The 24,673-nt window shown below is 33.0% G+C and overlaps 7 protein-coding genes across 9 annotated transcripts; 2 read left to right on the top strand and 5 right to left on the bottom strand.

Annotated features, from left to right (window-relative positions):
• Nucleotides 1-345: 345 nt before the first annotated feature.
• Nucleotides 346-3,037, top strand: LOC116340885 (guanine nucleotide-binding protein subunit beta-like protein). The gene is made up of 4 exons (XM_031767619.1): nt 346-529; nt 793-1,001; nt 1,452-1,910; nt 2,745-3,037. Exons 1-4 carry the CDS (start codon nt 421-423, stop codon nt 2,922-2,924), a joined length of 957 nt encoding a protein of 318 aa, XP_031623479.1. The 5' UTR covers nt 346-420; the 3' UTR covers nt 2,925-3,037.
• Nucleotides 3,038-4,210: 1,173 nt separating this feature from the next.
• On the top strand, nt 4,211-24,238 carry LOC116341461 (wiskott-Aldrich syndrome protein family member 2). 3 transcript variants are annotated; one of them, XM_031768575.1, is made up of 6 exons: nt 4,211-4,717; nt 19,770-20,317; nt 20,408-20,566; nt 20,638-21,477; nt 21,579-21,810; nt 21,914-22,092. In XM_031768575.1, the coding sequence occupies exons 2-6, from the start codon at nt 19,931-19,933 to the stop codon at nt 22,090-22,092; spliced, it is 1,797 nt and encodes a 598-aa protein (XP_031624435.1). In that variant the 5' UTR covers nt 4,211-4,717; nt 19,770-19,930. The 3 variants fall into 3 exon arrangements, with proteins under 3 accessions (XP_031624435.1, XP_031624436.1, XP_031624437.1); XM_031768576.1 differs by lacking the exon at nt 4,211-4,717 and adding an exon at nt 19,603-19,657; XM_031768577.1 differs by lacking the exon at nt 4,211-4,717 and having other exon boundaries at nt 19,931-20,317; nt 21,914-24,238.
• Nucleotides 6,711-7,625, bottom strand: LOC116341466. The gene is made up of 2 exons (XM_031768582.1): nt 7,474-7,625; nt 6,711-7,403 (listed from the first exon to the last, which is right to left on the bottom strand). The coding sequence occupies exons 1-2, from the start codon at nt 7,519-7,521 to the stop codon at nt 6,768-6,770; spliced, it is 684 nt and encodes a 227-aa protein (XP_031624442.1). The 5' UTR covers nt 7,522-7,625; the 3' UTR covers nt 6,711-6,767.
• On the bottom strand, nt 8,070-9,028 carry LOC116341465. The gene is made up of 2 exons (XM_031768581.1): nt 8,872-9,028; nt 8,070-8,795 (listed from the first exon to the last, which is right to left on the bottom strand). The coding sequence occupies exons 1-2, from the start codon at nt 8,911-8,913 to the stop codon at nt 8,130-8,132; spliced, it is 708 nt and encodes a 235-aa protein (XP_031624441.1). The 5' UTR covers nt 8,914-9,028; the 3' UTR covers nt 8,070-8,129.
• On the bottom strand, nt 9,611-10,658 carry LOC116341464. The gene is made up of 2 exons (XM_031768580.1): nt 10,413-10,658; nt 9,611-10,329 (listed from the first exon to the last, which is right to left on the bottom strand). Exons 1-2 carry the CDS (start codon nt 10,452-10,454, stop codon nt 9,661-9,663), a joined length of 711 nt encoding a protein of 236 aa, XP_031624440.1. The 5' UTR covers nt 10,455-10,658; the 3' UTR covers nt 9,611-9,660.
• Nucleotides 10,797-11,811, bottom strand: LOC116341463. Its single transcript, XM_031768579.1, has 2 exons — nt 11,694-11,811; nt 10,797-11,621 (listed from the first exon to the last, which is right to left on the bottom strand). The coding sequence occupies exons 1-2, from the start codon at nt 11,739-11,741 to the stop codon at nt 10,890-10,892; spliced, it is 780 nt and encodes a 259-aa protein (XP_031624439.1). The 5' UTR covers nt 11,742-11,811; the 3' UTR covers nt 10,797-10,889.
• On the bottom strand, nt 12,661-13,882 carry LOC116341462. Its single transcript, XM_031768578.1, has 3 exons — nt 13,749-13,882; nt 13,562-13,660; nt 12,661-13,499 (listed from the first exon to the last, which is right to left on the bottom strand). Exons 1-3 carry the CDS (start codon nt 13,794-13,796, stop codon nt 12,813-12,815), a joined length of 834 nt encoding a protein of 277 aa, XP_031624438.1. The 5' UTR covers nt 13,797-13,882; the 3' UTR covers nt 12,661-12,812.
• Nucleotides 24,239-24,673: the final 435 nt, after the last annotated feature.

The following is a 24,673-nucleotide window of genomic DNA, read 5'->3' as shown; positions in this document are numbered from 1 at the left end:
CCAGTTTAAACGGTTATTGTGTATGAATTCAATGAAAATTCAATTCGAATTTTCAAAACCAAAATTCATGAATCAATTTTAGATTGAAAAAAATCCATGAAAATAATTATGAAAGAAAACAATTTTTGTGAGTCATGAAATGATGAATTTGCCATTCATTTATTTTTAGATGAATAATTCATCGATTGCATTTGTTCATAGCTGACAGCTTAGTTGTTGTTCTTATTGTTTTCATTGTATTGTAAAATGTCACTATCGGCATTTCGCATCGGTGCACACTGTACCGATTATTGTGCTAGGCGAATTCATTGTGCGACGACTGATGTGTCAGTGGTAGCGCTGTCGTCTTTCTTTTTTGATTCGCTTTGAAAGTGAACAGACGTGAATTGAAGTTTTTTAAACGAAACTAGAACAAAAAAAATGACTGAAACACTTCAACGTCGTGGAACCCTTTTGGGACACAGCGGATGGGTTACCCAGATCGCAACAAACCCAAAATACCCTGATATGATCTTGTCATCATCTCGTGGTAAGTAATTTTTTCGAAAAAATCCAAAAAATAAATACTTTGAAAATCGTGTGCCGGTAGTGAACATTGAAGCAATCTGTCAAATGGTACCACGTTCCATTCAACAAAGTTCTTAAAAACCATCGTTAAATATTTTGAACATCCTTCATTAAAACATTCAAATTTCAACGAATATCGATAAAATATGCAATTTTGATGTAAATTTAAAAAAGATTTTCCAAAAAAAAATCCATAATTTAATCATTTTTTTTCGTTTCGTGTAGACAAGACATTGATCGTATGGAAATTGACTCGTGACGAAACCAACTATGGTATCCCACAAAAACGTTTGTACGGTCACTCGCACTTCATCAGTGACGTTGTTTTGTCATCTGATGGTAACTACGCTTTGTCTGGCTCATGGGACAAGACTTTGCGTCTCTGGGATTTGGCTGCTGGAAAGACAACCCGCCGTTTCAAGGACCATACAAAGGTGAAAAAAAGATTTCCAAAATTTCGTTGAAAACGAGAAAATTGAGCAACGCGTCGGTTAAAAATCGCATAACAAATGCAAATTGTTGAAACATTTGCATTTTAAAAAATCAAAAGAGCACATTACAAGCACCAGTCGTAATCAAAGTGTCTTCTTTCCACAACCATTGGACTGAAGCTTTTGATTGTTCGATTGAGTGTGGTGCCAATACTTAGTTTGTAAGAGCCATCTCTTCGGAGTGGCAGAAGAACAAAACATGGCTTCTACCTATGTGGAACGCGCGTGTGGCGTCCATAATTCTACGTAAGTTTAATTTTTGTAAAAAAAAAGTATCAGGAGTTTTTCAATTCGTTTCACGTAAACAAATACAAAATTCAACATTTCCTTTATTTCCAGTACAATTTGTACTAATCGGTATTTTTTTTCCATTTCTTTACTTGAACAATATAGGATGTTTTGTCAGTTGCATTCAGTGCTGACAATCGTCAAATCGTGTCTGGATCACGTGACAAGACCATCAAGTTGTGGAACACTTTGGCCGAATGCAAATACACCATCCAAGACGAAGGTCACTCTGACTGGGTTTCATGCGTTCGTTTCTCACCAAACCACTCCAACCCAATCATCGTGTCATGCGGTTGGGATCGTACCGTCAAGGTCTGGAATTTGGCCAACTGCAAACTTAAGATCAACCACAAAGGTCACAACGGTTACTTGAACACTGTTACCGTTTCACCAGACGGTTCATTGTGCACATCCGGTGGTAAAGACACCAAAGCTTTGCTCTGGGATCTCAATGATGGCAAACATTTGCACACATTGGACCACAATGACAGCATCAACGCTCTCTGCTTCTCACCAAACCGTTACTGGTTGTGCGTTGCATACGGTCCATCAATCAAAATCTGGGTAAGTCTCCAACTTAGATCGATTTAAAATGGCATTGATTTCACTCCACGGTCCGTTTATGAAAATTTCCACATTTCGGACTACTCAACCAAAATGCCAGATTGAAATTTGGCTTTTAAACGTTGTATTTTGATATTCAATTCGAAATATAACACCTGTCTAGTCAAACATTTCTATCAACTCAATCAAATCTTCAAATATTTGACTGTGATTTTTCTCTTTGAATGAAATTTTTCAAAGAAAATGTGCAAATTTCGTTGAACATATTTGCATTCATCACTTTAATCGAAGGAAAAATCGATTTAAAATGGCATTGATTTCACTCCACGGTCCGCTTATGAAAAATTTCCACATTTCGGACTACTCAACCAAGATGCCAGATTGAAATTTGGCTTTTAAACGTTGTATTTTGATATTCAATTCGAAATATAACACCTGTCTAGTCAAACATTTCTATCCACTCAAGCAAATCTTCATATATTTGACTGTGATTTTTCTCTTTGAATGAAATTTTTCAAAGAAAATGTGCAAATTTCATTAAAAATATTTGCATTCATCACTATAGTCGAAGTAAAAAATCAATTTGAAATGGCATTGATTTCACTCCACGGTCCGTTTATGAAAAATTCCCACATTTCGGACTACTCAACCAAGATGCCAGATTGAAATTTGGCTTTTAAACGTTGTATTCCGATATTCAATTCGAAGTATAACACCTGTCTAGTCAAACATTCAAATATTTGAAGTTTTCAGTATTTTTTTTACAAATTAATATTCTTTTCAAGTAAGCTTGATGATTAATTACGATATTCGTTTTCTTTATATTTTTTATAGGATTTGGCATGCAAGAAAACCGTCGAAGAACTTCGTCCAGAAGTCATTTCGCAAACACAAAAGGCCGATCCACCACAATGTTTGTCGCTCGCCTGGTCGACCGATGGTCAAACCTTGTTTGCTGGATACAGTGACAACACCATCCGTGTATGGCAAGTGTCAGTCTCAGCATCTCGTTAAGATGTGCTCATCATCAAAAGAAGCCATTCTATTGTTGCATTTTCTCACGTATTTTGTTATAAAAGTACACACAAAACACCCACGATCAAATGTCAATGCCAATGGTTTCGATTCAAATGCATTTCCATATTCAATATTTAGTTTCAATTATTGTCTTTATTATTTTTGAGACGAAAATAAAAAATATGGAGTAAACATTAAATTGACTTCTTTTGTTCCGTTCATTGTACCTTTTCCATTCTTTTTTATTCATTAGGTATATTTATATTTAAAAAAAAAACATTGTAATGAGATTACATTTAAGAGAATTTTACGCTGAAATACATAGGATTAAAATTGTATACTTAAACAAAATGCATTCAACGTGTTGTAATTTGATTCGCCAGGCTGAATGTCTCCCGATGCCAAAATCTTTTATTTCTACTCAATACAGATGAGTTATAAGTCTTCCGAAATTGAATCTTTCTTTCTGATCAAATTACATACATTTCGAATAGATATTTGAAAACGACCGGATTCATGCATCGCGAATACTTTCATTTCATACTTAAATAGATTTAAAGGAAACCATGCAATGTTGCTCATCGGAAATGATCATCAAACAACATTTCTAACAAAAATGTTATGAGTTAATTGAATGTTCCCCGCATTGATTTAAAACGGAATAAAAGCGCTATCATGCGGCAAGTCAGAAATTATAATCAAATACCACGAGAGAGAAATATGCGATGGTGTTACCATCACGTCGCCGTGTTCTTCTTTTTATCCAAAACGATATTTTAGGTTAACCATGGTGTAAATAAATGCGGCGGCATTGAACAATTTCTGAAAACTCAATGAGAAAAATTTGTAGCACCAGTTGAATGACACATCCGACAACAATTTTTTGCAAAAGTCATTGATGATTGGAATTTTATAATAAATATTCATTCACACACACCCATTTCAATGGGATAAAATTGAATGCAATTTATCCGAATTCGCCGTAAAATCTCCATGTTTTCTGCTTGATTCTATCCAATTCTCAAGAGGTTCAGTACATGCATACATCGAAACACGCATACGCGCGCATACACAACACACCATAAATATGCTGGCAGAAAATAGGTGTACACGTACAGCGTTCAATATTTGTGCACGCCACACACAGACACCAATACACGCGCACAAAAAACTACACTCTTTCACTCGGGCTCAATAAAAAATCTCTCGCATAGTAGTTATTGTTGTTGGTTTTTTGCCTCGTATACAGCAACAGCAGCAGCGGCCGTCATTGTATCTTCATACAAACAAGCAGCCCGTTGTATTAGTAATGTATTGTATAATGCATACAACAGTACAAAACTTAAGGTGATGTGCGGAGTTTCTCATAAGAAAAAAAAACGAATTTAATTTTTTTTTTTGTGTCTGAGTTGCCTGCAAAAAAGATTTCTATATCAAACATTACCCACATTTGAGTGAAACATTCGAAAAACCTCGACCAGTGATTTGTGATTCGACGATGAAATAAAAAATAAAATTCATTCATGGAATAAATCGATTCGGTAGAAAGAAATTATTTGGTGTATTTGTGCATTTAAAAAGGTGAACATTTAGTTGTTGTTTTTTTTTTTATTTCTGTCGTCTTCTTCGATGAAGTGTTTGTGCGGTGACTTTTCCATATCAAATGAAACAATTCGAGTGTGATGTAAATGTGTACATTAATTTTGTATGCAAATCAAAAACAAATTTAAAACGATCGAAATAAATTCGGAAGAAAGAGATAGACAGAGAAAGAGAGTAAACAGCATTGTGTAAGTAGTCAATTGAACAGGAAACGCGCACACATTTTCATTTTCTTTATCTTACTTTCTGAAAAATGATAAATGAAGTGGAGAGTTGAATGCAAAAAGATAAAAAATAAAACCGAAAGAAGAAAATTAGTCATGACGATACGTCGTCCGCACCCAAATGAAATAATCTCCGTATCTTGACAGAAACATAAAGTGCAAAATGCAACTTTTGTGTATGCGACAAATATAACAACGAGACAAAAATACCACACACACACTCATCATATATTAATGCATTGCGAGTGTTCCGGGTATGAAAATGAGCATGAAATCTGTGTTTCAATGAAATTATTCCATGTATGACATATATGTTTTCTAAAGAAAAGAGAAAAAAATACGATAACATTCACATCGAATAACTCACCACCGAGTCATTTCAGTATGGTCAATTTTATTGATAATTTAAAAGAATTTTTTTGTGAGACGGCCAACCACAACAACAATGCGTGTGTTGTTTCAATCGTGCCGAAAATGAGGTAAAAGACGAATCAACGATAACCGAAAATGTCACATATGTGTGTGCATGAGAACACGAGAGAAAGACAAGAAAACGATGTGAACGCCAATGTTCCAAATACACACGAAATTACATGGAATCTACGGCGAATAAAAATGGCAATTTACAATGACTTTCGTACGAATGTGTATATATGTATTGTACAACAACAACATCACGCACGTCTTTAGAAAAGATGAAGTAATAATGTCAAGTTGAAGTTAATTTGTTGCTTTATTTTTCGGTTGACTTTCAAATAGAAATTAGAAAAAGTCTTATCAATTTTAGAATGGCACTATTTCGTGTTTCTCATCCAAACGACCAATAAAATGTTTTACTTTTTCTCAGAATTCGCAAATGGGGAGAGCGAAAAAAGGTAATAAAAAAGAGAAAATCGTCGATTCTAAGTCCCCTTCTCTCTAATCGTAATGCGTTTTGTGAATAACAATCATTGTGTGAGTGTGTGTATGAACTCAAATGCATGAAATCATACTAAAATGCATGTATTGATGTGTTTGCATTTCTCTCGCCAGCGTCTTTCCGTCGAATGAATGTCATGCATATTTTTGTAATAGATTCAAAATACCATTCATATTTATGTCATCAAATTGACTGTGTATTTGTCAAACAGCACACAGTTCGTGAACATATCGAGTCAACTAAAATGTGTAATCTAATTGCGTCTATTTGCCATCATTTCGAACAGAGTAAACAACAAGATACTGTCCGATTAGTCTCCATATTATGCCCATATTTCATGTATCTACCAAATCAGCACAAAACGTGATTTGACTCAGTTTGTTCTTTTTTGTGTGTGTATGTGCATTTACACGAAGTAATTGCATATTGTGCAGTTGCTTAGTTTCGTAAACACACTCTAATCACATTGATTCATTAGCTCGATTTCGGCATTTTGTCAAAAGGAACATTTCACATATACTTTTTTTTATTTGTTTCGTGGTTGCTCAACAATTGCGTAGTTTGCAATCACCATCATTCATGCGAACAAAGTGAATGGGGTAAAATTATGAATGCCGACACAAAATAATAACGAAGGCACTTTGATTGTGCAAACTTTGTACTCACTTGTTTATAATTTATATAAAATGCCATTTATATGCATCGTATGTGGTATAAACTTATATGATCAACTATAAGCTATTTAGTTCAATTGACCTTTTCCGTCAACCGGTGTACGTTCAGAATCATTGACTAAAAAAAATACATTTTACGCACACATTCGTACTTTATCCACATTCATTTATTTTGCCGACACATGCAGTTGCGCATCGTACACCTACAAACATTTGATCGAAACGAAAAACGTCAACGAGCGGTAATGCAACACTCCTATTGAATATGTGCGCATTTTCAAACAAAGTATAACATCATTTATGGAAAATACACCGAACTTATGCAAACTGCAACAAAAGACGGAAACAAGTGAAAAACTTCAACTGTAAGGGTATTCAAATGAATCACGTAATCTTTATTCCGCATCAGAAATCAATTTTATTACAAAGATGATCTGATTTTACCAAAAATTGAAATAAATTCTTCTTGCACTTTCTGATATACAGCGACTGCTTTTTGAGTGCATTTGAAAAATGCGCTCATGAAACTTCGAAAAAGTTCTAACTTTATGAGAACTTTTTGTACATTTTTTTTCGTATGTTGAATCGTTGCATCATCAATTGGTTTTGATAATTCCATGCCTTTGTGCGTTACGTCAACCAACTCACCCAATAATTCATTCACTTCTGTTGATATCGACTGGAGATTGGGTTTACAACTGTCATAACATTCCAACATAAGATTCCGATAGACTTTGTAGCCTGAAAACAGCCTGTATGCACTATTGCTTGTTGTTCTTGCACCTTCCGATAAGCTTCGCAGAAATGGTCGCAAGGAAGTCATTTCTTTTTTGGCATTTGTATTAACTCCATCGAGCGAAAGACTGAGATGATGAACTTTTTCGGTAATTTCTTTCAAATCCTCTCTTAAATCTTGCGGACATATTGACGATTCTTCAAAATCATACAGATTGAGTATTTGTTCCAAATCGAAAAAATTTTCTTTAATGATATCATCCCAAACACTTTGCATTTCACGAAATTCATTTAGTTTTCCATTATCTTCAAGAAATGCTCCCTAGATTTTGAAAGAAAAATATGCAAATATTATTCAGAATTTTATAATATGGTGATGAAAACACAATTACACAAGCGAAAACTGCAAAGCTTAAAATGCAAATAATCAACTGCTTCATTTTTATTTAGTTTTCGTACTAAATTCGGTAAAATAAGTTTCACATTATCGATTAAAATATAGTTCAGACTGAACTGATACAGACATTCGGCCACGTTGATTTATAGGCCGTAATTCTTTTTCACCACGTGTAATGTGATTAGACATAAATAATATAATTTGACGCGAATAAAAATTCCATTTTCTGTTATGAGCTTACCAAAACAGTTGTAGAATTTCGTACGTCGTCGTTTTCTTTCTAATGCGTAGTTTAAAAACTTGCTTCAATTATGACATTGTGAGCTAAATATTTGTTTAATTTAAAAACTTAAACCAATGTGGTGATCTCATCATGATATCTCATTTTTATCACCGCCATGCGAATTTTTCATTAGATATTCTATTCGAAGATGATCTTTGTCGATGTGTTGTTTACGAACGAAATTTCATTGCCAAAAAAAGTGCTATGGACTTCACAGTTCTTAGAAACGTAATTATAAAATATATTGAACATAGTTTGGAATTTATTCTTTACAACGAGGAATTATCTTAAATTGAAAAAAATGACAATTTACAACATTACATCATTCAAATATTGCATACTTTATTTTTCATTAAAAAAATCATGTTTTACAATCTTGAAGTCAAATTAACTGTCGACATTATTGTATTAAATTCATTCTGTACTTTTTGAAAAATGGTCATGGCCTTCTCAGTGCATTTCATAAACAGATTCATGAAACCACGAAAATCGTTAATTTTTGTAATAAGTTTGTCAACGTTCTGCTTCTTGTGTTGAATCGATGCCGGATTCAAATCATTTCCTTTGTTGATCACCTCAGCCAATTCAGCCATAAGTTGATTCACCTCTTCGGAGATTGCTTTAAAATGTGGCTTACAAGTATCGTAACAAAACAACATATTAGATTTGTAATTATGATAGGCATCGAAAAGTGTCTTCGCCGAACTAACACATTTCTGTATGATTGGGCTTGTTGATTTTGCGCCCATTGAAAGGTTCCGAACGAGTGGCAGTACAAAATTGGTCTCTTTTCTCACATCTAAATTTATTTCGTTGAGTGCAAGATTAATCTGTTGAATCTTTCCAACAATCTCTTCAATGTCATTGCCAAGATCTTTTGGACACGATTTCGAATCCTTATAATCATAAAGATTAAGAACTCGATTCATATCGAAGTAATTTTCGTTAATAATATCATTCCAAACTTTTTGCATCAATTCGCTTTTGGATTTTCCATCTTTGGAATCGGAGACTTCACCACCATTTGCAATGACCTTAATTTCAAAAGAGAAAAATATTCATTAATTTGCTTAAATTAAAAAAAAACATCATGAAAACAAGTACACATACAAGAGTCGTAAATCCCCAAATGCAAAGAATCAATAATTTCATTTTCTTCTATAAAAAAACCGTTTGTTTTGAAATTGATAGTCACACAAACTAAACTGATGTAAAAACAGTATTACGCATTAATTTTATAGGCAACAGACACGTGAAATTTTTGTAGAACTTCGTGCTTTGAAGTAAAAAATTATTCTATAGCATATGAAGAAAAGACCCAGTTTCTATGACACCCTTTGTCTAATGGAATTTGCCAAAAAAAAAAATTATTTGTCTTCTGTGTAAAGTAATCATAACTTTTTTCGTCATTAATATAATTTTTCATAACATTCTTCCAAAATAATAGATGAAATGGTGACAAATAATTGTGAGTCTCACAATGTGAAATTTGTCGATGAATAATAATAATTTTTTTTTATTCAAATGATTCGTGTGATCTCACAATTGGAGATTCGCATTCAAAGATAACTTTTTTCGCCATTTTTTGTTCTATATTTTTTTATTGTGATAGTTATTCACTCCAAATTACAACCTGCGTTTGTCAACTTAAGCAACGTACGTCCATTTTTATATTATTTGTAATTTAACTTAAATTCAGCTAATATCAGTCAGAATATAGCATGAAATCAAACGATGCTGATACTATTATTTTTTGACATAATTACTACTAAAACTTCTACAATTTGTGAGTAATCCAAATTTGCAGACTTACGTAATGCAAATCTATGTCTATACATGAAAAAATCAATTAAATTGTTGTATATCTTTATTCTTCATTTATTCAAAAAAAAAACTACATTATTTGAATGATTTAACGTTAGAAAGCAAAGAATTAAATTCACTTTGCACTGTGAGATATGTTGTTATAGTTTTCTGTGAGCATGTCAAAACTGAATCCATGAAATCGTGAAAGTTATCTATTTTTTGGAGAAGTTGTTGAATGTCTGGCTTTTTGTGTTGAATCGTTTCAGAATCGATGGGTTTTCCCATTTTCAATCCTTTGTTGATAACATCAACCAATCCACCCAATAATTGATTTACTTCCACGGCTATTGATTTCATATTGGCTTTACAGCCATTGTAGCAATTCGATACACTTGATCTATATTTTTGGTAGGCATCGTAGAGTTTTTTCGCTGATGTAACACATTTTTGTACGCTTGTGGTGGCTGTCATTGCACCATTAGATAAGCTTCGCAGAATTGGTCGCACAAAATCTGCTTCTCTTCTCACATCCACATTAATTTCGTTGAGCGCCAGACTAATTTGTTGAATCTTTCCAACAATTTCTTCAATATCATTGCCAAAATCAGTAGGACAAAATGGAGTTTCTTTATAGTCGTAAAGATCAATTGCAAGATCCATATCGAAGTAATCTTCCTTAACAATATCATCCCAAACACTTTCCATTACTTCAAAATGAGCATTTCTATCCACGGAAACAGAACTGCCACCATAGGCAGTTGCCTGAATTTTAATAAAAAAAAAACAAATTTTGATTAATTTTATAATATTATCCACAGAAAATTCAGAAATGGGAAATCACAAACCAGAATCGCAAGACTCACAAAACTAAAGATTAAAAACTTCATTTTCAATAGTTTTTCAATAATAAGGAATACGTTTTTTCTTAAGAATCAATAGCGGCTCCACCTCAACTAATCCAGATATAAGTAATAAGTTTATTTTTATAGACTTCAACCACGCATGCAAAATTGCTATAGAATGAGATGACTATAAACGTACATTTCTAACGTACATGTGTTATCTGGCGCAAACAAAATTCCCATTTCTCTGGATTAAATAAGTTTTCACAGTTTGTTATTCGGTTCTCAAATTTCGCTTTTTTCATAAAATTGTTCGAATTGTTCAAAACGTGTGTTTTATACTTGATCTCAAATTGAAGTTGTTTCAAAAAAATAAAACCCACCGTGTTTCCCGATATAAAATCGATCATTTTATTTCTTTACATCAAATGTTAGCTTTCATAATATTATAGAACATCAGTGAATTCATTGATGGTCAATTTATTTAATTGCATTGAATTTGGTGTTAAACTCATGATGTTGCTTTTTCATCGTGGTCACTTCTTTTTCGGCACAGCCAATGAATGAATTCATGAAAGTACGAACGTCATTGAGTTTATTGATAATGTGTTGAGCAATTTTCTTTGCTTCTTCAGTTGATTTTGAATCGATCGCTGTGTTAGCTTTCAAAGCTGGTTTCAAAACGTCTGCCAATGAGCTCACCAACACATTTATTTCAATGGATTTCGGTGTATAATTCGATGCCAAATGATCATAACATTTCAAAAGATTGGCCTCATATTTTTGATGTCCTGCATACAAGGTATTCATCAATGGGCACAATTTTTTAAGATGTGGTGTTGCTTTTGCACCTTCAAAAAAACTCTTTTTCTTAACGAATAATTCATGTGGTGTTGGTTCTTTCTCGCTATTCGGATGTCCCGCATCCAAATTAACGCCTTCAAATGCAAGACCAAGTCCACGAATTTGTTCAACAATGGTATTCAACACACTGCTAAGATCTTTGCCACACATATCTGACTCAGCATAGTCATACAAATCGAGTACACGCTCCATATCAAACCAATTATCGTGAAATTCAACATCCTTTGTAATCGGTTCCATTGATTTAAAGTATTCAAGTACATCGTTGTATGTTTTACAATCTTTTGGTGCTGCCTTTTTTGGAGCGGTTTTCGCTGTTTTTGTTGTGGGCGTCTTTCCACCTGATACCTAATGATTTTGAAAGAATTTCTTTTAAAACAAATTTTTCAACAAACCAAAAGAACAATTATAACACTTTACATAAGCCAAAGTGGACACGCACAAAATGCCAACGATCAATAATTTCATTTTTAAAAATATTTTTTTTTTTTCAAAATCTTTTTGTTACGAAATGTCGTTTTTCAATGAAATCAGCAAAATACTGAACGCCCGAATATTGTTACGTCGGCTTTTATAGGCTCACAAAAACAACGTATGTTTTCTATGCAAATCAATTACCCGAAGAAAAAAAAATCATTATATCTGAACAATATTCCATGCACAAAATTTAAATTTCATTTTATGAATATTTCAAAAGGGGTCGACTTTGGATGCGAGACCCAAAACATTCATTCTTTACCAAAAAATACGAATTTTGACACTCTGATGACATAGCCCCCGAAATTTATTTCAAACTTCAATCGTCATTATATCGTCCCAATTTTCGATAAATGTAAATCCATTCTTGAATGTTAATGTTAAACAATTGATATTCAACTATATCGAGAAAATTCTCTCTGAATATTTATGTTCATTTTGAATAATAATAAGTATGAATTTTCAATCGAAAAACAAAATTGTTTCAAAGCAAAATGCATCTCTACGATACCATCGTCATGACATTCAATATTACTATTATTGTGAATACAAATTGAATCGTGCAATTAAATAAAGTTTGATAAACTTTCCGAATAAAAGTTGATGGAAAGAAATTGAGATTCTGTATAACTGTCGATATATTGCTCGTGTCTGGCTCATTTAATGAAAGTTCATTGAATTTCAGTTCTTTCCGACGATTTGAATTATAAAATAAATTAAAACAGGAAAGCTTTTAAAACTAATCTTGTATACATGAATTGCACATGGATTGAATGTATTCTAAAATGTAACGTTTTCAAATAGTAATCTGGATTCCAATAACAAAAACTATCGATTATTAATTTCTAAAAAAAAAAATTGGTCCATCGAAACAGGTATATAATAATGAAAAAGTCATATCATTTTTCGTGCAAATTCAATAATTATTCTTTTTTTATTCTAGAAAAAAAAAAAATCGGTAAAATGTGTATTTTGCCATAAATTTCAATTTATGGAATATTATTATCGTCTCATAACGTGATTACGTTTCAAAGTGAATTTAAGCTGCGTCGTAAATTCAATTTATCCCAAAAGTGTTTGGAATTCTGTGTAAATTCCGTGCATGAATTTTTCACACTCAGGTCCTTTGTTGGCGATGCATTCACCTAGTCCGATCAAGGCTTGTTCAGTTTTTTCTTTAAACGTTTGAATTTCTGATACAATCAAAATGGATAGCTCCCTTATCTCTGTTTTGGCCGTTTCAACGTATGGATTTTCTTCATCGTATTTCAAAGTAAGATCATCAATTCCGTCGTTGATTTTTACAAGTTGTGGTACAATCGAATCGCGATAAATATCTTTACATTTTTCAATAGTGGCATTATATTCTTTTAAACGCGCTTCGGCTTTGTCAACGATGGCACAGCATTTGATGAGCTTATCGCCAACGATTTCGTCTTTCTTACTCGCCACATAATTGGTATTCAACACATCCGATTCGATAAATTCATTCATTTCTACGAGCTTTAGGACTGCGTCTTCCAAAGCTTGTTCCGTCAGATCTTGATAAATATTTAGCGCCATTACCAATGTTTGCATTGGATCTTCCAGTTCTTTCGGCTTTTTAGCGATGCTTGCAGCCAAATTATCGATTTTCACCTGATCGATAACACTAGCAAAAAAATCCGTCGAACTAATCATTCCTGATAAATAGTTCAGATTGCTAATTAAAAAGAGTGCAGATGTGCACGGAAGTCTTGTTAATACCGCCTACAAAAAAATGTTTTTTTAAATTATTAAATGAAGAGAAATTGAAAAAAACACGTTCGTACATCAAACATATTTTCTGGCAACAGTCCACCTTTCGTACCGAAATACGGAGCGCCAACAGCATTTTGATTGCTTATAAAATCAGACTCCGACAGAGTGAGCTGATATTTGGAAAATAAAAATGTTATTGAATTCACTTTTGAAATTATCCATGAATGTAATTGAATTTGATTGTTACAAAAATATCACCTGCATTACAGCAAAAGCACTGAATATGACGAGCAAAACACGATACATTTTATGTAAATTGTTGAACGTTTTAACGAAGTTTGGATGCCAAACTAAAGTATACTTTCACTTGACAATAGCGAAGAATAACAATATAGCTGTCTGAAAAGATCTTCTTTTATAGTTGCCAGTTTGCCAAATGACAGCCTAAGAATTCAAGTGAATGACTCTATTTTTGATATCTGTTTGCAAAATTTTAAAGGTAACTTATCACAAAGACGTATTCGTATTTGTTCGCGACAAATGAAGAAAACGGATGTGGATGTGAGGTATTCTTCTGCGTGAAAACAAAGAGACACAACTTATTATGCATAAAACAAATGTCAAACACAATAATGTTTACCTCATTTATGTACGTTTCATATTTCACTGACTATTTGTCTGTCATTTTCATTTTAATAATATATTTTTTGACGTTTTTGTCTTCTAACCACATTCTATTCGGATGATAATTTTGTTTAAAAATGTCTTTTGTTCATCGCATAATAGTTATTATAATGTGCGCATGAAATCAACAACAACAAAAAATGAAACAATAACAAAAAAAATTCTATTTATTGTGCACATTGTATCCCAGTCATCTAATTTTTAAATTCATCGTATATTTTTTGGTTAGTCACCAAGTTTCAAAGAAACAAGAAGTGGAAAAAATTCAATTCAAATTCTCTCTCTTATTGAAACTCAAAACCACAAAATCGATTGCACTTTGGAGACGTGCATTCTCTTTGCCTCTTTTGCGTCCTATATTTCTCACAAAAGGCCTGCATTCGACAAATTCAATTCCTTTTACAATTTAATCAAGCTGGTTTTTTGATTAAGGAGCAAAAATGGTGCAAATTCTGTTCTCTTCACATTTGATACGCTTGAAATGAAAGGACGTTAAACTTCTCAACTTCTGAGTAAAAGTGAACAGAAGACATCCATTTAGAATCGAATTTAAACAATACACAAATTGAATGGAATAGTTGCATTAAGTTGAAAACTTTTTGATTGAAAGAAAACAACAGCGATCAATCGATATGTTGAAAAACGATTACAGTTTTATTTGAGTTTCGTTCATTAAATCGAAAATCTTTTGACAACAATAAGTGAAAACTTTGAAACGAGTCATGTCGAAAACCTCCAAATAAATTAACAAATGCAGTAACTTTTATTGGTTCCTACTAATTAAACCAAGCTATTACTAGTTTGAAATAGTCTTGAAAAGCAATTTGTACAGCCGATGTGTACAAATAAATTGACGGACTATGTAAGAGTTCGGATGCCGAAGTCAACAAGAAATAGTAAAACACAATTGGTAATAAAATGCATCTCATTACGTTTTTATGGGAATTTGTTGAAATTTCGTTTTTATTACAAGAAAAACATTGTTTTATGTTATCACGTCTATCAACGTTGATAGAGTTTATTATTTACTTTATTCGAAATGATGAAAGGTCAACGCAAGATTAAATTTCAAAACGAATGTTATATTCATCCCAAAAGTTTTTTGAATTCCGAATAAATTCCTTGCATGAATGTTTCGCATTCGTTTCCCTTGTTGGCAATGCAAATGCCAAATTCAGTTGTAGCTTTTTCGCTTTTTGATTTGCTGGTTTTGATTTCAGATAAAATCAACGTTCGCTCTTCAATCTCTTTTTTGGCTGCTACAATGTCTACTTCTTCATCATTGTACTTCATTGTCAGATCGTCTATCCCCTTGTTGATTTTCAACACTTTTGGAGCAATTGCATTTTTGAAATTGTCTTTGCATTTTTCAACTGTGGCTTTATATTCTTTCAAATACACTTCGGCCTTGTCGACTTTGCCACAGCTTTGAGTGAGCTTATCACCAACGACATCGTCTTGTTTATTTTCTACATAGTTGGTGTAAGCTACATCCGATTCGATAATTTCGTTCATTTTTTAAGCATTTCAGTGGCTTTGTCTAACGTCTGTAAGATCTTGATACACTTCTGCAGCCATAAATAATTTTTGAACTGGCACAACAAGTTCTTCTGGTTTCTGGGTAGCACTGAAACCTGATGCTTCAATATTCTTTTCACTTATTGATTCTTCACTTACCAAGATTTCAGCAGCATCAGTTATTTCAGATAAATAGTCCAAATTACTTTCCAAATTTTTGGCATTAGTACATCCGACCTTTGCTCGTACCTCCAACAAAAATGCAGCCAATTTTAATTTGGTTTTTATTTTAAAAGAAAATTCACAATTTCTTACTTTAATCTGAGCACAGCCTGGCCAAAGCAATATACCATTTTGTCTAATACTTTCGACCTCAACAAAAGGCCATTCCAAAGCGAACTAACAATAAAATATTTTTAAATTGAAAATCATAAACTTTTCTTACGTCAACGATAAGACAAATGCAATTCAGGAAAAAATTATCCTTCCATGAAATTTCATAATAATTTTTGTGTCTTGTCGTCCATGTTTGTGAAAAATGAATCTATTTCTTCTTTGAGCAAAATTAGAAAAGATTTTAACTACCTGAATTAAAGCAAAAGTGCTCAATGCAACGACAAATAAAGGATTCATTTTAGTCTTTATTTTAAAAAAAATGGCTCAAAATCTTCGTATAATTGAAACGGAGTCGACTTAACATTCACTTGACAAATGCACAGAATATAATAGCAACATGACAAATATTCTTCTTTTATATTTGACGAATTCAAAATTAAAATTCAATTTTTTTGGGGGGCAAAAATATAAGAAAATTCATCAAATTCGATTTTTTTGTAGTTCCGTGTTATAAAAATACAATTAAAATCGATTCTTACCGCAATAATGAAAAACCAATTTGTTCACAGATGGAATAATTGTATATATTATTACGGTCTTTTTATTAAAAGAACAAACAAACAAACTAACAAATAATAGTCTATTTTTAAAGAAAAATATTGCTTTGTTTTTTCAAATGGTGCGCATTCATTTCAACTCTATTAATTTCCCCCATAGAATGAAATGATGCTCTGCCCATAATCGAATTAAGTGAGAATATTGTGTAAATTGCATTTAAATCCCGTTATCTTCACCTCCAACCGATAGAATTTGGTTTGCATAAAATTCGTTCCCATTTTCATAAAAATGAAAAATGATCGGTTGCATTTTATAAATTTCATAATGCAGACGAATCATCTTTTCCTCTGTTATTTAAATTGCACACAACGATCAGAAATGTTTCTGCGCTTAACGAAATTAATTAAGCAAAAATGAATTTCGTATTCGTGTGCAAAAATGATCCAGAGCGCATAAAATATGTTGTTGGTTTTTTTTTTCATTCTTCGTAACTTTCTATGTACAACCGTCTACGGGCAGGCATTTTAAAGAAAATAGAATCGACCAAAACAAAGAGATGATGAAATGAAACAGAAGGGAAAAGAAATACTCATCAGTGAAACAAAATAATTAAAATAATTATCATTTAAAAGTCTGTGATGTGGAGAGGAAGTATGTGTGTATAAGTTGTGTGTGTGTGTGTGTCTGGATAATGCCTTGTAACAAACAAAGCGCACATTTAAAACGAAATAAGATATATATAATGGAGATCGACGTGTTTGTTAATATATTATGAGCTATCATATTTGCGGCTGGGTGCAGTGGATAAATGAAATTGCTGCACATTAGAGAGCAAAAGCATAAAATATATTCATTATCTTCTATTGCACATGATTGAAAAAAACACAAGCGCGCGCACACACAAACACCCAGCCGCTTGATGTATTCTGGCAAAACAATTGCATGCAGCCGCTGTGTGTGCATTACAAACGTTCCGATAGATAACTTATACGGACATTTACATTCTCAATTCGAAAAGAGTGTGGTTCTTCCTCTTTCACACATTTTCCTCGTCGTACTATTAATCAATGTGCGTGCTAATAATCGCAACCGTAATCAAATTGAATGTTTTCTGTTTTCATCTTGGTCAAAGACGAAACAAGTGTTATTTTCTGTTCGTTGTTTTCTTCTACGTTCTTCGTGTAGTAGTTTTTTTTGCACGGCATTTGTACGTGTGTGAATGTTTTATCGATAATTGAGATCGCGATAAACGTCACGGCTTCTTAAATTTTTATCATTCATTTTATTGCTGATGGTAGCTCAATTGTAGGTTAATAGACCTTTCATGTGTTAGATGCTATAAATTTGACGTATAAAACGATTTATTTATTTTTTTTTTTTGGCTCAGCAATAAACGATTTTCAATTCGATGTCGGATGTAATGGAAAAGGCTGTTCTTCGAAATGCGTATATTGAATTTTGGATAATGCATTGCCGCTGTACAATAATGTTGTGCCATTCTACTTTTTAATTCGTTTGAAATATCTACATAACATTTCAATGAATTGCAAATCGATATATTGGTAGAATTTATGGAAAAATATTTCAAACACAGAAACCAATTCTAGCTACAATATTCGAAGTTATTTGTCTGTCTCGATATTCGAAAGCATTCTTTTCCCCCTCCCCCTCTCTCTCTTATTATGCGCCATTTTGAAATTTATTTGAAAAACATTTTTCGGCAGAATCCAATTTTCATACAGATGTTTTTGATACAATACCATGGATAATAAATTCAAGAACATTTTTTTAGCGTTGTCGTTGCCATTATCGTTGACAACGAAACACAATGGGAAAAAAGCAATGATTCATATTGAATATTAAATGGTATTTTTGATTACAGTTTAAATTTAGGTATAGATGCAAACCATCGCTGTTATGCTCTCAGATTTGCGAGTTAAAAATACTTTTTATGTGATAAAATGCATGCTAAAATATTCACATGAATATTATCAAGAGATAATAACGTTGTAAATCGACTGAATTAATGCTTAATTAATCCCAGCCACATTCTCTCTAATGGGAAATTGTTTTGGAAATGCGACATCGTAAATAATTTATAGATTTGAAATCGAAATGCGGAGAGTTTGAACTATTGATGTTTCGATCAAATGGTTATTATTGTGGAAATATAGTATTTATTTTCGAGCGAAAACCGCTTTCTAAGGCATCGACGATGATAATAAAAAAAAATTTGAAAAAGTTACTCAACTGGTAATTGCAATTAAATTGTGTGTAACTTTATTTTCGATTGAGTTCAGCTCAAGCAAAACTTGTCACTTTCACGGGAAAGCATCGACACTTGTGTTCGAGTAGTAATAGTAGCCAAAGCAGCAGTGACCATAGCAGGGAATTCGATTTTCTTTCGTTGTTAATGTCATTGCCATGAATTTTATTTTTCTTCTTATGTCGCTGTTTCGTTTTTAGTTTTTTTCTTTAAATTATAACTTCACGGTGGTTAAGTTCCGTTTGTTGAAACAAAAAGTCGAATTATAATCCAATTGCCAGGTTCTCCGAACTGGTTTCAAAAACACCTACCACTCTGTCACTTTGCTATATTGGTTGGTGCATAACATGACCGTGCATAACATGACAGAGACAAATATATTCCACCTGATCGTACACGCGTTACCATCACGATAAGCTTGTATTAAATGTGTGTATATTGTTCCATTGTAGCGGCATCGCGATTGTCGTCGTTTTTTCTTCTCTCTATTGAAAGTTAAGCTTATGCAGGCGAAAGCAACCTCTAATTTTGAACTACAAACGAAGCGCACATTGATTTTTTTTTGCAATCGTGTTTTTTTTTCGCTTGCATTGGCGAGCAATGCACACATAACAGAAATGTGCTATTTCTCTTTCTCAAATGTCATTTCGTGGAGATGGTAGACATGCGCTGCTTTTTATGAAGAAAACATATTTCAATCATATCTTCTATTGAGGTTGTTTTTTTCTTTGCAATTGCATTTCACTTGCAGTTCCTTACCCTATCGGTGCGGACGTGCGTCATTGTCAATATAGTGTTGTTGATTGTAATTTTAAAGACGAAAACTTTTTATTCAATCTTGAAACTTCATTTCACATCGAAAACTTTTTCAAAACTCACATTTAATAATATTTTCGTGTTGTTTTGTCATTTTATAGGAAGAACTTTGATGAGACAATGTAGACGTTCATAAAAATCTATTCATTTAAATGGAAAACGAGTCGTGTTAAACAATAGAAGAAGAAAAACCATCAGAACAAGTTTACGAAGTTCAATTGAGTTGTAAATCATATACACAGGACTTGACACCGGAGAAAAGATGCCATTGCCAAAACGTATAATCGAACCCGTGTTTGTGGCACGGTCGGTGTATCCTCGTGAGGATATTGCCGAACCAACTGAACTTGAAACGGTGACCAATACAACGCTTACCAATATCATTCGACAATTGTCATCATTATCAAAACACTCGGAGGATTTATTTGGTGAATTAGCCAGAGAGGCTGGCCACCTATCCGAACGATCGAATTCATTGCAAGCTCGAATTGATCGGTTGGCCATTAAAGTTACGCAATTAGATAGCAATGTTGAAGAGGTATCACTGCAAGACATTCAAATGAAAAAAGCATTTAAAAGTGCTACGGTTTTCGATCAGCAAATCTTTTCACGAGCCACAATGCCAGCTGCAATGCTTGAGACTTATATGGTAAGTCATTTTCTTGTTTGCTATAACTAAGTGTATAAAAGTTTGAATGAAATTAACGAGCAATACGATTTTCTTTTTATTTTCAAACAGCAATGCGATAAGCCACCGCCATTAGATAAATTGAATTGCTATCGAGATGACGGCAAGGATGGCCTTAAATTCTACACTGATCCAAATTACTTCTTCGAACTCTGGCGACAAGAGATGCTGAAAGACACTGAACGCTTTTTGCATGACAAAGGAAAGAAGGTGAGTTTATTTTGTCCATCGAATTTTCAATATTGATAAATAATTGTGGTTCTTTTCCGTGTCATTTTTAGATGCATCGACCTCGAACCGATGGCGCTGGCGGTAAACGTCACAATCGTAAAGTTCGTACGCCTCATAATACTCGCGAGAAACAACGTCAAATTGCCATTGGTCATGGTGAAACGTTGATGCCAAATAATGTAATTTATCGTACACCAAATTCGGCCATGAGCAATGAAGATTCGGCATACAATAGCATAGGTTATGATGGACGGCCAAATCGTCCCGATTCAATTGAAATTCGGCGCAGCTATCAAACCGAACAAATTGACGGTTATATGCCAAATTCACCAAATGCATATCAGCATCATGCTGGCTATGCAACAGCACAACAATTATACGATGAAACAGCATATCATCATTCACAAAATATGTATGCTGGACATCATAATGCTGGTGCAATATCACCAGAAAATCCATATGCACCGGGCACACCATCGAAAGGAAAATCAAGACCATCACAACCACCTCCAGCACCGCCAAGTGGTGGCAATACACCAAATGCATCAAATGCCAATACTCCAACACGTAGTCGAAATTTGCAATCACGTGACGCATTACCGCCACCTCCACCAGTGCCAATGGAACAATCACCACCAATGCAACAAATGACCAATGGAAATGCATCAGTTGCAGCCAAAATATTGGCACGAAGTCATAGCACATCACGATCCGGTTCACCCCAGCTAAATACCAGCGGCGGCAACACTGGCGGCGTTATGGATCAAAATGCACTTGTTATGGCCCAACTTAATAGTCAAATAAACAATTTGAATAGCTTGAACTTGCAAATGACACAACAAATGAACGCAATCAACGATTTACCACCACCACCTCCAATACCGGAACAGGTAAGCATCATAAATTAAACAATTTTTTTTTTAAAACTTGATTGACTTGTTTTACTTACGTTTGCCATATATATTTTTTTTATCGCCACTTTCGTTTTTAGTTGTCGCCCAAACAGATGGCATCGAACTCTGTTGCACCGCCACCGCCTCCACCACCACCACCAATGGATCACAGTCCATCGACAAATATTTACAAACCGATTGCAAATGGTGACTTGAACAATGGCTCCGTTGGTGGTAAATTGATAACACCAAAAAAAATAACGCAACAAAAGAAGATTCTTCCAACCATTGACGATACACGAAACGATTTATTGAAAGCCATCCGTGATGGTATGAAATTAACTCAAACAAACAAATACGATTTCTTTCAATGGCAATTGCGACAAAGAAACTAATAATGTATTTCTTTTCTGTCTATTTTTACGTCTTGAAGGTATCAAATTACGAAAAGTGGAAAAAATTGAGCAAAAAGAAAAGGAGCGTTCAACAGCATTCCATGATGTTGCATCGATATTGGCACGGCGTGTTGCAATCGAATTATCTGAATCTGAAGATTCGGACAGTGATGAAGATAGCGAATGTTGGGTGGAACCAACGGAAACATCTGCCTGATCTTCAATGGATCCACAACTAATTAAACCAGAGACGACACAAAGTCCAAACATTAAAAAGAAAAAGTAAGTCGATTCGATTTGCTTATTTCGCATTGAAACACGATGAAATAAAAAGACATTTTAGAATTTGATATATTAAAAAAAAATGGAGAAAAGTTAAAATCATAACCATTTAAATCTCTCACCTTACCGCTTATATACAACTGCAAGAACCAAATGTAAACCACAAAAATATTTGTAGTGTGTATGAGATTTAACAAAAAAAAAAAATAGTCAAAAAAACAGAATAGAAGAAAGATATTTTACAATTTTTGCCAATCAACAAACACCTTTTTCTACTCACTCATATACAATTTTTGTAGACATCAAAAGTGGTTAGGCACAAGCACAGTCTAGAGAGATGCTTCAACTCAAATACTCTTTTAATCAAAAAAATAAACAAACAAAACAAAACCATTTAAACAACAAAAACCAATCAATATTACTTTCTTTTCTACTACAAATTTAATAACAAATTAAAATCATATTCACATATTCGTAGAATAGAATAACAAAAATCACACATCACCTGAATGAGTGAAGAGCTAGAAAAGAACCAGTATTAAAGAACCCCGAAAAATATGCACAAAATTCCATTTGTTACAAATGATAAAAAAATAATACGATGAAAATTAAACCTATTTATTATGATTATTGTCAAACATTTTCAAATGCAAAGCAAAAAAAAAATCTCTTTTCTTATTTGTCCCCAAAATTGATCCGCAACATTGATTATTTATTGAACTGAACATTCACACACTGTTATATGCTTAATAGCATTCACATTATAAAGATGTATTCCCCGTCCGTCGTGCGGTGTTATCTGATTTATGTGGTATCATTTGAAATTATACGCACACCATTCATTTTTATTATGTAAAATGTCGCGCTATATCAATAAATTTCTTCTCGGCATTTTGTTTGCATTTTTGTTTCGTCTGAAAAACAAACTAATTTCCATTCCAAATCTGCATTTAAAATAGATTCACAATCAAAATAAAATGCTTCCAAAAAATATGTCAAAATGAGAAAAACAAACGTGTACCAGAGATAGATAAAGCAAGTATATCCCAGGGCTTTGTCGCCAAAACGAGCGCTGAAAAGGATATTCTATAAAAGAAAAACAAATCGCTCAAAATATATATATATAAAAAATGCATATTTAAGTTAAGTTATGTGTACCGAAATTGAATTGGAAACAATTCGCAAACAAAGAAAATAAGACAAAAAAAAATCAAATTGGCATGAATATTGTTTTCTAATTTTTAGTTGTCGTTGACAAAACAATTGAATTACGCATTCATTTATTCGATTTGATTAAACGCTTTTTTCGCCTTTCTGCAAATTAGAGAATTATTTTAAAAGAGCATATAGATGATTTATGAGAGAGAAAGAGAGAAAAAACAGTACTAAAATTGAATTAAAGAGCTATATATCTATTTGTCTAATCTTCCTCCCAGCCCCAAATATGCAAATCATTTATATATTATACGATCGGCTATTTCGAATATTTGTTTTTTTTGTGTTTGTTTCATATCCCCTTTGTGTACAGAAAATGATAATTTTATTATTATAAATTATATTGTATTAAAAACCATATTAATTGCTATTCGGAAGGAAAAGTAACACATTCGATTAAAATGCATTATTAAAATAAAATTAATGATTTAATCGTGGCGATTCAAGTTCATTAAACGATTGCTGGTGCTTCAATGTGCAATGTGTTTTTCTCTATCCCTCTCAAACCAATCTCATTTTATTTGATGCTATAAAAACACACACATACATACTTTGAATTATGACCGTCGAATTTTGAATATGAATCGCGACGATAGAGTTCATTGAATAAATACCCAAAATAGATTTACAATTTAGTGAAGTAGGTAAAAAAACAAACAAATATGTATGCAAAAATGCTGCTAAATATGTTTTATCGGCCTGCGAACACATTTTTTTAAGAAAAAGAACATGAAATAAAACGCAGTCGTGAAATACAAAATTTAACGTATTATCGCAAACGGTTGAACAATTATTGAGTCATTTTTATGGAAAGATTACTATAATAAATAATGATGCACCATTTTGTATCCGTCATTTCCTTGAAATGAACATGACCTTTTGGCTGAACTCAATTGAATGCATCCATTTGGAGTTCAATTGAATGAAAGTGTATATGTATAAATAGGTTTTCTTATCGGATGATGTTTACAGAGCAAACAAAAAATAATAAAGAATATTGTATTAAAAAAACGGCTGTACTTTTCTTTTTTTTTACTCTTTCAAAGTAAATGGATTTTTAAAATCAGGTTGGAACATGTTTTACAAGGATAATCGCTTGTATAAAGGTTGGTATTTTATGGTTGTCACATATATCTTGCCATATGAACCAAAAAAATGTGAACGACTACATTTCATTAGCATCGATCGAACACTGAGCGTGTATGTAGATTTTGTTAGTGTAATTTGGTTAGTTCGAACTCTCACCGCTTCAATTTTTAATTCAAATCAAATGCATTCGAGTGCGGCGCTGCTTGCATGTT

Source organism: Contarinia nasturtii, unplaced genomic scaffold (genome assembly GCF_009176525.2).
Source record: "Contarinia nasturtii isolate CC-2019 unplaced genomic scaffold, AAFC_CNas_1.1 Cnas_scaffold_695, whole genome shotgun sequence".
Lineage (NCBI taxonomy): Eukaryota > Metazoa > Arthropoda > Insecta > Diptera > Cecidomyiidae > Contarinia > Contarinia nasturtii.
This window is presented reverse-complemented; position numbering and strand designations above follow the sequence as displayed.